Below are 15,635 nucleotides of genomic sequence, written 5' to 3' on the forward strand. Positions count from 1 at the left end.
GATAGATAGATAGATGGATGGATGGATAGATAGATAGATACAGATATTTTAAAAAAAAATAAATAATCTTTAAAAAAAAATTAAATAAATCTACACAAGGACCTGCATGTCCTGGTCGCACAGGGAGACTCAAAGTGGAAATTTCTGGTTGTGTCATATGGTGCAGGCTCATGTGGTGTTTTGCTGAGGCAAGACCCACAATAGGACAGGTGATGCCCGGAGTATAAATAGGACTCAATGGACAGTGGCAGGATGCCTGCATAGCTAACTTTGCAATTCTTCGTAGGTCTCGCATCTTCGATGATCTCCACTTCGCTGAGAGAGGCACGGCAGAGAACTTCTTGCAAACCTGGTCACTCCTGGTGGCGACCTGGCAGTGTTAGCTAGATCTTGCTGCTGCTGCTGCTGCTGGTGGTGGTGGTGATTCCTGTTTGCTATCCTGACACTACTGAATTGGACTGCTGGTATCCTGACAACAGAGATTGGAATTGCCCTCAAAGAGCCATGTCTAAACAGGTCCACATCCCCTTGTCCAATTTGCCATATTTTCTCCCTATTTTTGGATGGTGGGCTAGCATTTGAGAACCCTTATTAAAATAGGTTTTGAAAAATCTAAGCCTACAGAGACCCTTACTGCAGATAACTCCCTGAAAAAGGAAGAGTTCCACCCGGCAGTTCCGTCTCCACCAGTGCCCCACACTCAGCAGCTCTGATGGCTTTTATGGCCCTCCCATCTCTATTCTGAAGTCCTCCTTCTGCTCTTCCCATTGCTACACACAGGGCTCTCTCTGCCTCAGTCCCTGCTTTCCTAGTGCCTTTTCAGCCTTAAACTTTCTGTTGATCGGCATCTCCTCTCTTTCCCGAAGTTCAGCACCAAACTCTCTTTAAGTCCTTGTGTCTGGGTCTTGTGTTCTCCCTCAAGTGAGCAGGATTTAACCTATATCCCCATTAGAAGTCTGATGAATTATTAGTCAGTAACCAACAGGCAGATCCCAGGTGAATGAAGCTCATGCCTGGCTATTTCATAAGACGCTATCCAGCCTATGCTTGATCTTTATCAAACCAAAGCTTAATGACTTTATCTTTATTCAATTAGCACAAAGCTATAATGATGGGCAACATGATAACCTACATTTTAAGAAGCCGCTTGTAAGAGAAAGACAACGTACCACAAACAACCTCAGACAGACATTAAGGTCTGGATTCAGGTTAGTCCTGTCTGCACTGCTGTTTGAATCTTGAAACTCTGTTTAAAAGGCTTTTGCATCAGCTCTCTTAATTCCCAGGTGAGTGTTACTATAAATCACGTACCCTTTCTCAAGGAGACACCCTGAAATCCCTTCTTAAATGGCTGTTCTATGTTACTGATTTTATTTTGGCCTGAGGAAGGAAACTGATTCACCATCCTCATGTCCTTGGGTTGAAGTCCAAATTCTGATACATTAAGGCTCCAGCCCAAAGCTCTGCCTTTAGCCCAACATGCCAGTCAGAATGGCTGCACCAAGCTTTTTATGCACCAAAGCTCAAGACTTTCCATTCACTCTTTTAAAGCCCTCTGCTTTTCTCTAAATTCAGCTTTATAAATGGCATCAGCTAGTTACCCAATATCCCTGGATATTCTGATGGAATCTGGCCAAAGGGGTGCACTGGCAGGCCATGATAAATGGGGTAGATGCAGGATGAACTCAGCATGTATTTCTCCCAGCCTCTGCCTTGCTGTGTGTGATTACCTCTCTCTCCAAAAGCAGTGTGTTTGTGCATGCAGTTGTATGAATGTGTGTGTGTGTGTGTGTGTGTGTGTGTGTGTGTGTGCGCGCGCGTGTGCGCATGTGTGTATCTTGTTGGGAATCAGATCCAATACTTGCAAGCTAAGCCAAGCATGGAATTATCACCCACCTCATGCCACAGTTTGCCCAGGGCCTCAGCTGCTCTCAGGGACCCGCCTTTCATCTCAGCTGCCGTTGGATCTTCTGTTTCTAAAATCTTTTTCTCTCCCCTTTCACACCGAGGCTGAATTTTTAAAAATGACTTCTTTTTCTTTTAGGTGCTCTGGTGTCTTGTCTGCATGTATATCTGTGTGAGAGTGTCAAACAACTTGGAACTGGATTATAGACAGTTGTGAGCTGCTATGTGGGTGCCGGGAATTGAACCCAGGTCCTCTGGAAGAGCAGCCAGTGAGATGCCACTGAGTATCTCTCTAGCCCAAGGCTGATGTCTGAAGATACTTCATTTTCCCGTGTTGGTTCTTTTCCTCGTCCCTGCCTACATATTCACAAAGGAATCCCCATTTGAACTCCCTTCAACTCCCCTCCCATGTACTGAATCTTAAATAGATTTTACTTTTAGAGCAATTTTAGATTTACAAAAAAAATAGGACAAATAGGATGGCCACATCTCTCCATACATTCTCCTGCCAATCCCCACTGGTACTGACCTTCTATATTAGTATGGTACATTTGTTTCTGAATGCTACATTATAATTAACTGAAGTCCATCCTCCATGCAAACTCTCTTAGTTTCACCTAAGGTCTATTTTTCTGTCCCATGGTCCTGCCCAGGGTTTGTCATCCCAGTCATCGGTTGCCTTAGGCTCCTCTTGCCTGTGACTGTTGTTCAGTTTCATTGTTTGTGATGACCTGATAGTTTTGAAGAATACTAGTCAGGACTCGAAGACTGGCAGTCACTATGTGTTCCAATATATCATTTAGATATCCACCAAGAGCACACACTGTCAATGACTTTCACTGTTGGTGCTATTTCGACACTGTAAAGTTATTTCCCCCCCCCTGCCTTCCATATTAGATTATCTGCAAACTCCTGGTTCTCTGAGTGTTTGGGTCCTTGGACCCGTGCGAAAACATTGGACATGTTGATGCCTGCTTGCAATCCAATCTCAGCGATGGTTTCAGTAGGTATATGAGGACCACAGACAGATTCTTGGAGCTCACTGGCTGGTCGGTCTAGCCTATTTGCCAAATTCCAGGCCAGGAAGAGACTCTGTCTAAAAAACAAGGCATAGGATGCCTCAGAAATAACATCTATGATTGACCTCTGGGTTATACCCCCACATACAGACACACATGCTCATGCGCTTGCACACACGCATGCATGTGCGCGCACACACACACACACACACACACACACACACACACATAAAGGCTGGGGATGTAGCCCATCAATTGGGTTCTTGCCTAGTATACTTGAAACCCTGAATTCCAACTTAAGCAAGGCGAAGCAACTTAAAAATGTAAAATACAAGCAGCCATGTTTTATGTCCCTAAATGAGGAGTACAGCATTTGTGTTTTCTTAATTGACATAAAATATTCCTAGAACTTGTCATTTTAACTATTTTTAGGTGTTTCAACAACTCCTTTCAAGGAGGACAGTCTTTTCCCAATGGAACTCTGATCTTGTGTTGATCTTATTATTCACCCAAAGTGATACATGTCAAGTTTTAGCACATGAAGAACTCCAAATAAATGAATTTCTCTTATTTTTACCTATTTTATCTATTTTCTTTAAGCCCTAAAGGGAGACTTCAAGGTCTCTGCTAGGGAGCCAAGTTCCATGGACCCTTGTCTCCTTCAGACATTTCTTTTTCTTTTTAAAGGTTTTGTATTATGTGTGGGGGTGGTTCATCCGCATGTATGTCTGTGCACCAAGTACACATGTCTGGTGACCATGGTGGCCAGAAGAAGGGCTTGGCTACCCTCAAACTGAACCTATGGGCATCTGTGAGCTGCCATTTGAGTGCTAAGAACTGAACCCAGGTCCTCTGGGAAAGCAGGCAGTGCTCTAACAGCTGAGCCATCTTTCCAGACCCTGAATCCATCCTTCTGTTCTATTTTTTTTTCTTCATGTTGCCATTTTTATTTGCGTTCTCCTAGGGGCAGGACCTAAATTTCATTTATCTTTATGTCTCGGAGATAGACAACTGTCCCAGAAACATGGCAGCTGATCAATAAATGGTTATAAACGAGGGAAGCAAAGAGGAGATACATGTATAAGTGGTTTATTTATTCCAGTGAAGAGAGAAGTCATGAAGGGGTCACCTTGACGAGGAGAGAGGGTAGTGTATGTTCATGCTTGTTCACCCGATCATACCCTGCCTCTGGGATCATTTAGTAAGGTCAATGAAAGGTCAGAACATACATCTATGATCTTTCATAGATCTATTTAAATTAGGAGACTACCTATGGTGTGTGGAAATACAGTTATATAAATATACTGTTATTTATGAAAACTGGCAATAATCCATAGGCCCAACAATAGAGCAACAAAATTCCCATGTGTGGAGTGACAAGCCACTAAACAGTGAACTTGGCTTGAGCAGTTGTTATTGGGCAACACAAGGGCATGGATAAAATTTTTTCTTCGTGTTTTCTCAAACTTTTCTCCTCTGAATAATGATAACATCTGTAACTAGAAGGAGGGAAAAAGTCATATAAATCTATATTTTCAAAATGGTGCGCTTACCCTTTCAAGCCTGACCACCCCACAAAGGATAATCAAAACTTGAAGTTTGACCGGCCGGCCAGATTAGCTTCAATGAAGTCAAAATGTCCCAGTTTTCATGACCACTCAGCCCCTATGCTGAATACTCTTAAGAATGTGAGTCAGAAAGGGAGATTCAGAGCTTCTCACTCAGTCAGGGGCAGTTCTGCTCGGCTCTACTCTGGATATGATTTTGCTTATTTGACTCACTTTTAAAGTTCTGCTCCTTTAAGTGACTATAATGTACAGCCATTTAGCAAAACACAATTCTGTTCCACCCTGCTCTTGTGCAGATGGGACAAGAGAGGCCCAGATTAGTCCAGATGACACAGCAAGAGCCAGATCCCAGTCTCCTGACCAGGAAGTTAGCAAACTGATAATCCAATGAAGTCATTATGTAGATTTACAGCTGGCATAGATGGCCTGGAAGTGTGAAGAGAGAAAACAGAACTGCAAAGACCTCTAAACAACCTATCTTTCTCCCACACATTTTTTAAAACAGAAGCTTTACTGTTTTACATTTTGCAAATGTAAATCCGTTCAAAATACTACAATATATCCACAATGCAACCATACTGAAAATAAAGTAACAAGAACGCAAGAGTGATCTAACTGAGAACTGCCCCACTTAGACTCAAGGATTTGAGATATTAGTCCCTAGTTGATGCTTGGAGAGGTTTGGAAGGAGTGGTCTTCCTGGAGGAAGTACATCACTAGGGGCGGGCTTTGAGGGTTCAAAGCCTTGTGTCCTACTTCAGCTCCCTGCTTAAGGATTGTGAGTACTCAGCTTCCCCACTCCTGCAGAGCCTACAGCCTAGGCCATGTTTCCCTGACATGACGGACTCTCTCCCTCTAGAACCATACGCCCAAATTAACACTTTCTTCTGTAGTTGCTACAGTCCTGGTGTTTTATCATAGCAACAGGAAGATAACCAGTAGACCACGTAGACCAAAAACAAACTCAAAATGGTCTTTCTGAAACTCCCTTATGTGGGTCTGAGCTTCACTCCAGGACATGTTTTCTCTTTGTTAGTGAAACTTTACTTCTAAAAAAACGTAAGAAGTGTGGATTTTTTTTTTTTTAATCTTCCCATTTATTTTGTTTCTAGGACTTCTTGCTGATCAGAAATGACAATGGTGGTGGCCTTTCATTGCATTGCTCCTTTGACCCTTTTTAATTGTAATTTAATTTTTTAAAAAGTCCTAATTCATTTCTGGGTTTTAAAAACCCACCAGTACCTGAGCTTCCTCCAAGATCAGGCTACCCTGTAAAACTCCATCCCCACAAAACCCTATACAAGCCTGCCTCCCACTCAGTTTCCTGCTGCAGCTCTTGAGCAGAGGCAGTCACTTCTTGTGTCTTTTACAATAAATCACGTGTGAGATTTGGTATGTGGTGTGACTTTGGGTTAATCCTTGGCTTCTGACTACCAGGATACCTTATCCCTCAGAGCTGCAATATTTACATTAAAAGTTTATAATATATTAATAGTCTCTCCTACATTATTTTTATTTTACATGCTTTTTAAGTTGCCATATGTGTCAAATAGCATTATGATGTCTTGGAACAAAGCCTTTTGTTATTTTTGTTTGGGTTTCTGGGTTGGTTGGTTTTGGGTTTTTGGGTTTCTGAGACAGGGTTTCTTGGTGTAGCCTTGGCTGTCCTAGAACTCTCTCTCTCTGTGTGTAGACTATGCTAGCCTGGAACTCAGAAATTCACCTGCCTCTGCCTTCTGAGTGCTAGGATTAAAGGCTATTGCCCAGCTCAGAACAAAGTACTTCTCAACACAGCCTATTTTTGATTTCTCCCCAACCAACTTTTAGAACTATGTGTGAGCAGTTGTCAAAAGTATTTACTGAGCAGAGTGAGGTTTGGAAAGTCCTTGTCCAGTCCAATGTAATGATGAAGAAAGGTTATACAAAGTCTAACACAACTGTGTTGGGCAAGCAAGATGTTAGAAATCAAAACACCATTGTATCGAAAGTTGGCTTGACTTCAGAACAAATAAGCACAGTTCTATTCTGGCTTCTGCCTCCCTGCCCAGTCCTAGGATCCCTGATGGGAGAAGGACACTACTTCCCAAGGCTACTCAAGTATGGCCTCCATGGCCTCCAATGGTTAGTCCTGCAAAATTGTTACTTGGTAACAATTAGCAGCTGTCTCTATCTCTAGAAAGAGTAGAACTGTATCTCTATCTTATTTCCACCCTGTCCTGCCAGGTCTGATACCTCGTACTTCTTGATAAAGTGCATCCATTAAAGCCCTGGAATCTCTTCCAGGGAAGCTTCAAGTTTAGACTTCGGAATCAAAGATCAGATCTGGCTTCCTGAAACTATGCAGCTATCTGGGTTGTTCTCAACCCTTGGGCCTCAGACCTACTGTATAAGGCCCCATCCATTTTTTTTTTCAATGATGGCTTTATGCAAGCTGAGCCACACCCTGGCTTGTAAAAGATGTAGTTAATCTTTAACCCAAAAGTGTGTGGAATTACTCGAATTTGTAGGGAAACCCTTATCCATTTCCTTACTCGCCCAGTGTTAAACAACATACAGAAAATGCAGAAGATGAATTGGATTCCCTGAGATCTAAAGTAACTCCAATGAAGGAATTAACTTCTCGACTGTTTGAAGGATCCTAAAATCAATGTCCCAGGGCTGTCTTCTAGGCTATGTATGGAGAAAAAAAAATCATTTGATATTTTAATTTGATCTTCAGTAGTCTCTGTTTAAAACCTTAAAAGCTATTGATTTTTTTTTCTACTGTAATCTGTACTTAGATAGCCACAGAATTCACAGAGCTTCAAGTCGGTGAAAGTCCAGGGGATGATGCTGGAGATTTCATCTACAGGGGGAAGCTGGCATCATCAGATTCCCCATACAAAGGCACAGTTATACAATGTAGGCCATTCTGCAGCCAACAACCCTCAAGAAGCAGGGAGAATTCCCAGAACCAGAGAGAGCCCCAGGACAGCAAAGGACATTTGAGGAGCTTGCCTTTGAAAGTTGAAGGGTGTCTGATTTGATAGTGCACACCTAAAATCCCAGCCCTTGTGAGGCTCAGGCAGGAATTTTACCAGTTCAAGGCTAGCCTGGGCTACAGATTGAAATTGTCTTTTTTTTTTTTTTTTAAATGCTGAAAGGGCTGTTCAGCCACCACCTGGTTTGTAAAAACCAAGGGAGAAAGAAAACAGGGCTATGGGGCAGAGTTGTCCTAATGGTCCCTTAAAATTCTGTGAGTTATCTTGGGGCAGAGATACAATTACTTCTACGGGGGAACTTTCCATGTGTTTGTTAAGGATTAACCTTCTGACATCTTTTAAAACAAACCTTTTAAAACCACTCTCGAACCTTTCCCTTATCAAAAGGTCTTGAGTTAATTTTTTTCCTGTTATGACTACTACAGGAATCTCTTATCCTGAACTTTCAGTTTTCACTTATTTCATGGACTTTGGTGTGGGGTGTGCGCTGGGAACTAGAACCTCACACTCCTTGATTTCCCCAGGCCATCTGGAACTGCAAGAAGTAAAAAACCTGCCCCAGAATGTGCAGTCAAGTTATCAAGGGGATTGTATAAAACCAATTTAAGAAACACTACGGGAAAAATTTAGTCCTAGGTTTCCTGAATTAGAAAGAGAAAGGTACAGGGGAGACCAGTCGGATAGAGGGCACCCCGGATTGGGCTTATGCACTAGCACCTTTTGAGACAAGGTGCTAGAAAAGACACAAGTCTTGAATTAATCTAAAAGCTATCAACATGCCATGTGACACAGTGAAAGAACTATAGAGTGAAAATATTATAAAGAAGAATTTCTCTAGCTGAGAACACACAAGTAGCCTAACTGCCACCTTTCAAATGAATTCTCTAATCCAATGCCTCTCCAATGCCTCTAGTATTCTGTCCTACACAAGCGCCAGGTTCTTAACTAGGTATCTATATATAAGGACGTGTCACCTTCCAGTCACCAGAATCTCTCAGAAAGGACAAAACATTGAAGAAGGGGGCGGGGGTAGAATTGCTTCGGTCCTGGTTTGTTATTTTCTACTTAGCCGAGGGAAAGGGCAGCTGCTGGTGGTGCCCAAGGGAGACAAGCCTTCCAAGCTGCCATCTGCCGCCTGCCTGGTCCTTTCAGCCTGGAGGAGTCCCTGTGCACCGCATAACGCAAAGCTGCAGTAGGGTTGTATAACCTTGCTCGGGATGCAAAGCATCTACCGAGAGCCGAGAGCCGATCATAAGAGACCAACCAGGGCCTCCAAAACTAGGGGGACGTCGGGAGGGAGACGGTGTTGGACCCACATCCCTGAGGTTAGCTGGGGGGCGGGGCTGTGAATTCCCCGAGGAGTCCAAAGCCCATGGTTCAGCAAAGCAGAGCGCGCGACTCAAGAGTCTGGAGCAGGAAGGGGGATGTGGCAGCAACCTAAGGACTTTAGAGGAGTTCTCAGGTTGTGTCCCAGTGAAGTACCAAGGACGTCCCCACTCCTCTTTTCAGTTATGTAACTCTCACGCTTTGGGTGGAATCTAACGAACTTACTCATTAAAGTAATTAAAGTAGAAAGTCTTTCCACGGATGCATGCAAAGGCGCTGGGTGGTGTCTGAAAAGACGTGGCTGACTGCCACCTGCAGAGAGGGTGGCATCGGGTGACTGTTCCCCACCGTACCCTCCTTAGGGTGGAAGCTGGGTGGCAGCGGATGGAGCCCTCCCATTCCCATCCAGGAGTCACCCGGAGCCGGAGTCGCAGGTAAGCAGGCGGCCGTCGCTCTCCTCCCCATGGCAGACACCTATCCCAGGTTGTCGGAGAGATGAGCGACCTCGGGGACCCCTGTCGCCCACTCCGAAAGGCCCGCACCCTTCTCCCGAGGACTGACCTCCGGCGCCGGGAAGAGCCCGCAGCGGCGCTGGAATCGCGCCACGAGCTGTGAATCCCGCAGGCTCCGCAGCAGCTCGGCCATGGTGAGCCGCGACCCCGTTCCTCCGACCTGCAGCCACGCGCGTCCGTGTCCTCGGCGTGCGCCCTGGCCTCGCGTTCCGCAGCCCGATGCTCCCAGCGCAGGGCGGGCGGGGCGCGGCGCCGGCCAACAGGTGCGCCGCCCGGGTCCTAGCGCCCGCCCTGCACTTGGGCAAGCCCAGGTGCCGGCCACCACCTAGTGCGCGTCACCGCCCCCTTCCTAGCCAACCCGGCGGCCCCAGTGCCCTACCTGCCTGCCGGAGGGTGTGCTTACAACTCCGTGGACGAGTCCACGTGCTTGACCTACGCGCAGACCCCACTCCTTCAGGCTACTTCGGACCAATCACTAAGGAGGAGGTCGCGCGTGCACCTGTCCTTCGCACCTTTCCAAGCGCTGCCGGAAGCCTAGAAGCATTGTGACTCTCCTTTCAAATCTAGAGTTCACGGTGAAGCTGGTCGACACTACACACGCGTCCCCCACATCCCAGCTCCCTACCCCAACCTTTGCCTAGTTTCTGCAAGACTTAATTCCCAGGGAGTCTGGTTCCTAGGGAGAATTCCCAGTGCTTTTCAAGCTCGGGCTTCATGCAGGCCAGGCATCTCTTTCAAACTTGTGCAAGAATAGCAAAAATGCGAAGAATCAACTCGAGTGATGTTATAGAAAAATAAAAATCTCTCCCACCCGCCGTGTGGTGTGTGTGTGTGTGTGTGTGTGTGTGTGTTGTCTCACTGTCTCTTTCTGTCTCTCTTCCTCTCTTTCTCCTTCTCCCTCCTTCCCACATCCCCCCTTCCTTTTGGCCTTAGGAAGACTTTAGACCCAAAGGGAACAAGGTGCTGAGCGACTACAAGGCGCCAGCTACTGCTTAAGAACAGCAAAGGAAACGTCCTGCAGATGGTTTTTCCTGGGCTTTCCTAAACCTCCTTTCCGGGTCTCTGAGTCCTAAGATGACCTCTGGACCTCATTGCAGGGACTGAGAAGCAACAGTTAAATGAGGGCCAGGTGATTGGCCTGCAGCAAAACTATAATCCAATCCTTAGTTGGGAGCAGAAGGCTGCGGGGGTGGGGGTGGGGGTGGGGGTTACTAACTGCTCTTGTAAAGCCTGCTATTTGGCTGAATAAAGGACTGTGCATGAACACCTGCCGCCACCTTGCTTATCCATTTGTCCTTCTAGGCTGGGAGGTCTTTGGTTCCTGATATGCAAAGATGATATGGTGCCCTCTCATCCCAGTTTTCCAATTTTCTTGCTCCTTAGTCCTATCTGGAGAACATGTCCAGGTGGCTAAGACAGCAGTGACTTGTTCAGAGATTCCGGGTTTTTTGTTTTTTTGGGTTTTTTTTTTTTTCCTCTTTCAAAGAAGCATTGGGCTGCTGTCGCAGCCCTATGACGTCATACTCAATCGTGTGGCTGAGGAGGCAGTTGCCTCCATCTCCAGTGCTGCAGAGATTTTTTTTTAAATTTATTTATTTTTATGTATATGAGTACACCAGAAGTGGACATCAGATGGTTGTGAGCCACTATGTGGTTGCTGGGAATTGAACTCTGGAGGAGAGGCCGGTGCTCTTAACTGCTGAGTCACCTCTCCAGCCTCCCCAAGGTTTGATTTTTAACATCTGACATTATAGTAGCTCCCAACCTGTTGCCTTTATACATTTAAAAAAATGTTCTCCCATGAAGACTCTTGAATCTCACGTCTCCTAAATGTGTTGCCCCAACCTTTCTATTTAAGGGGAAAAAAAGAGAGAAAGAGAAACCTAAAATATGCCATACTTAATGTAATACCAAATTAGATTTCTTTCAGGTATGGCCTTTTGTCTTTGACTCAAGTTTTTTAGTGACTCATGAGTCCTGAGATAAGTCACCGTGGTTTTTGTTTTCTTCTATGATGACACACTAATCTTCGTTTGTTGTCTTTCTTAAAAGACACTTGTGAAAATCTTCAGAGGCATCATGAGCCAGTTACAGCAATATTCACTGTGTCACAGGTGCTGCTCTAACCCCTGTGCCTCCTTCCTTTGAGGCAGGCTCTCTCACAGAACCTGGAGCTAGGCTGGCTCTGCCCTTTACAGTACTGAGGTTACAAATGCCACATAGCCACATCTTTGGGTCCCCATGCGCTCACAGCAAGTGCTCGTATTCACAGTATTCACGGAGCCATCTCTCTGGCCCTTTGTATTTTATTTTTTTTTAAAGACATGGATTTGTTATATAGCCCAAACTGGCTTCAGATTCTCAAATCTGTTTGCCTCTGCCTGGTAAGTGCCGGATTCTAGGTATGTAATATCATGTACAGACAGTGGCATATGTTGGAGGAATCAATACTGGATTTATTAGTTAGGGGTATGGTTAAGTTGCTATAATAAGCACACCCCCAAAAGACACTGGTTGTAAGAAGATTTGTTTCTCTTTGTTATATGGCCCCACAATAGGGCTGGTGAGTAACTCAATGACTTGAGCTGTCTTCATCCAATTGCTTTCTTGAGCCCTGCCCTGGGATCACACCCTAGGTCTTTGTCCTTTTTTGTATAGCTCCTAAAAAGGAGCACATGATAAGTGTCATTTTAACATTAAACAAGAGAAGCAGAAGTTTATACTCTTGGTAAAAATGTGCCCTTACAGTCTGGAGAGAAGCTTGGAGGTGTCACCTCCAGCAGGGAAGCCTGGGTCTGGCTTAAATTTTATTTCTATAGAAAGAGAAGATGACATATATATATTACCCATGTGTGCCCATGGGCATGAGGCCATTCACTGGAGCATGGAAGATATTTCTTATATTTTTGTGTGTTTATTTTTTGTTTTTTTGACACAGGGTCTCTCTACAGAGTCCTGCCTATCCTGGAAGTCACTGTTTAGACCAGACTGGCCTTGAACTAACAGAGATCTGTCTCCCTTGCCTTCTGAGTGCTGAGATTAAAAGTGTGTGCCACCAAGTCCAACCAGATACTTTAAAAAAAGAGAGAGAGACAAAATATTATAAGGAACAAATGACACATTTATATAACTTAAAAGAAGGGAATTAAAAAATAATAAAGCTATCCTCACATTTTAATGAAAAAAAAATAAGTATTATTTACCTGTGACATCTTAAATTTTGATTTAGATTTCTCTTTTTAGATTTGTCACTTTTAAATGGCAGTTAGACCTTACTGTTTCATCCAGGGAGTGTTTCTCAGATCAAGATAATTATCCAGGGTTTGGCCTCTGTCTTAGTTATCTGTCGCAGAATAACAAATCTCCTCCAAAACACCTTGCAGTTTCTGGGGTCAGCACCCCATGTGGATTTTAGCTGGGGCCTCTGGCTTAGGTCATCTCCACCCTGCAGTTCCATTTCAGTTGTATATGGGCTGCTGCTCAGAGGCCTCCCTTGAGTCTGTCTGTCTGCTCCTCTTCAGGGTGCAACTGCAAGATCACAGCCTTCCTTGCTTGCAGAAAGTGATCTGCAGAGACAGAAATTGAATCTTAATACTGTTCTATTCAGAGCTGACAATCAGAGAAGATGGTGGATTGACATCCTATAAAAGTTTGGAACTGCTTCCAGAGAGAGAATTTTAGTGGGGGGGGGGGGCTTTGATGGCAGAAGGAGGTGGGGGGAGTAAAGGCAGTCACATCCTGGATCCAGGTGATCAACCCCATCTGGGGGATTTGTGACATCTGTGCTTCTTCCAGTGTCACCTCTCGGATCCTTTCCCTCATATTGTCACTGTGTGGGCCCAGGCACTTCTCAAAATATAAGTCAAGTCATTTTCTACTGGTGTCAGTCTTGTCCTCCCCTAGGGGCATCAGGCAGGAAGGAAATTAGCATAGGAAGCAAACCATTAACAGTGTTTTTGTGCTAAGCCTTTAACAAATGGATATGTAGATTCCTCTCTACAATATGGAGTGTAAGTGTGTCTTTATAATACAGAATCCGACAGTATCCCTATCCATGCATAAAAGGTAGCCCCTGTGGTGTAGTGGTTGCATAGCATGTGCCTAACCCTGGTCGTTCTGCAGAACCAAAATATAAAAACATTAGAGAGCCCTAAGATACATGTTTTCAGAGGAACACTACTGAACTTTAAAAGAGTGGTCTTTCTCAGGGACTGTGTCTGAGATGATCCCTGCCCAGCACCATAATACATGAGTGGGATGTAGCACTCTTGAGACCATTCCTGAGATGACCCCAGACACTCAGAGATCTCAGGTGATACTAAGAGGAGCAAGTAAGTGGTGGAGAAACGACAACAGAAGGGTATGAGTACAATGAAGAGAGACAGAACTGGAGAGTTGAACATAGTGAGGAACATCCTGATGTGAATAGCTAGTGATGCCACCTGGGACCAGAGTGGGGTCCTGGCTCATGGTCCTGAAGCAGCAGGGATCTGTTACCACCAAAGGCCAGACACAGGTCCCTTGACTGGGCTTCTGCCCAGGGATAGGTTGATGTCTGAGAGCTGTGCAGAACTGGCCCAACCCCTTACCTGGGCATTGTGGGAGAGCTGACACTGGGAGAGTGAAAGGAGGAGAGCTGACCCTTCCCCTAGCCAGCTGCAGTACTCGGGAGAGCAAGCCCTGCTCTGCGCCAGAGTTTCAGTTAGCTAGCTCTGAGGCTATGAGTATGGGAGAGCTGGCACTACTCATCTCCCATGTGGTAGCATGGTCAAGGGAGAGGTACCGTCCTCCCCACTTACTCCTTACCACCTGTGGCAGGCAGGAGACTTGGCCCTGGGATCATGAGAGCAGGAGAGCTGGCCTTGACTTTCATAAGCTGTAGCATTCAGGATTGCAGGCCCTGTACCACACCTGGGCAGCACAGTAGAGCTGGCTCTGGATGTGGAGGTTGCAGGTGAGCCAGCCCCAAGCAGGTAGGGGAACTAGGCCTACCTCTTTTCTGCTAGGTGGTGGCACAGATGAGGGAGAGACCTCTCCTCTTCTTCCTCATCCCTTGCCATCTATGGCAGGCAGAAAAGCTGACCCCTGGGTCATAAGAGGGTGAGAACTGTCCCTGTCCCTGTCCCTCACCTGGGCAGCAGGGTAGAGCTGACCCTGGTGAGCCAGCCCCGGGCTGACCAGCTCAGATACCTCTCAGGCCCAGGTCCAGGGCTTTGCATTGGCTCATCCCAACATCTACCCCACTGATGAATTACTGGAGTGCATGAAGAGACAGGTCCTACAGATTCAAAACTACAGAAGCTCCATGGCACAGGACAACAACAGGATATTGGAGAGGAGTCCCAGTGAGGTTTCAGTATTGATAGAGTAGCAAAAGCCAGAGGCCTCATATCAGACCAATGAGTCATTGCAATGAGTCATTGCAAACAAAGAAGTGTAGACGAAAGGGTAGACTAAGGATGGAGGCAGGGCAGGGACAAGGGCATGGGGTTGAGTAGGATTGGGGTGCATTATATGAAGTTCACAAGGAACCAATAAAACGTTCCAAAAAATTGTAAATATTTTTTAAAAAATAATGTGTAATTCTAAAATCAATGCCTCAGAATGTCACCTTATTTGGAAACAGGGCTGCTGCCAATGCAGTTAGTTAAGATGGGAGTGTTGGCTCCACAGACCCAAAGAAGCTAAACAAGGAGGAAGGCTCAAGCAAGGAAGCTTGAATCTCACTTAGAAGGGCAAATAAAAAAGGTGAAGCCGTGGCTCAGTGGTTAAGAAGGGCAAATAAAATAGGCATTAGAAGCAGATGGAGGGAAGGATCTGGGAGGAAAAGTGGGGGAGGGGAATGAGGGTTCATGATCAGGTGTGGGGGGGGGAGGAACAGGAAAGATGGGTAGATGACCATGAAAATGAATGGAAATCTGCAACTGACAAAGTGAGGAGATGGGGCGGAGGGGTGGTGGGGATCTCCAGGATGAGACAGAGGCCTGCGATAATGGAGGCACTCAAGAATCAATGTGGATGACTTTAGCTGTAACTCACTACATTGGAGACGTGGAACCTAAAGAGGCCACCTCCTGTCGCCTATCAGGAACCCCAGTGGAGCAACCCACCCACAAAACTTTCAACCCAAAATTTATCCTGTCTACAAGAAATGCAGGCAAGGGGGGGGGAGGGGCGGGTGGAGCAGACTGAGGGAGTGGCCAAGCAACAACTGGTCCAACTGGAGACCCATCCCATGCAAAGTACCAATTATTAATGATACTCTGTTATGCTTGCAAACAGGAACATGTTGACCCCACCCAGCAGCTGACTCAGACCGATATA

General features: G+C 45.5%; 1 protein-coding gene across 1 annotated transcript in view; it reads right to left on the reverse strand.

Annotated features, from left to right (window-relative positions):
- Sgpp2 (sphingosine-1-phosphate phosphatase 2) overlaps positions 1-9,589 on the reverse strand; it is a 110,259-nt gene extending 100,670 nt beyond the window's left edge. Inside the window, exon 1 of the mRNA XM_034497645.2 lies at positions 9,361-9,589. Within this exon, the coding sequence (XP_034353536.1) occupies positions 9,361-9,444 (84 nt within the window). The 5' untranslated portion in view covers positions 9,445-9,589. The remainder of the gene's footprint in view (positions 1-9,360) is intronic.
- Positions 9,590-15,635: the final 6,046 nt, after the last annotated feature.

The sequence above is a fragment of the Arvicanthis niloticus genome, chromosome 3 (genome assembly GCF_011762505.2).
Source record: "Arvicanthis niloticus isolate mArvNil1 chromosome 3, mArvNil1.pat.X, whole genome shotgun sequence".
Lineage (NCBI taxonomy): Eukaryota > Metazoa > Chordata > Mammalia > Rodentia > Muridae > Arvicanthis > Arvicanthis niloticus.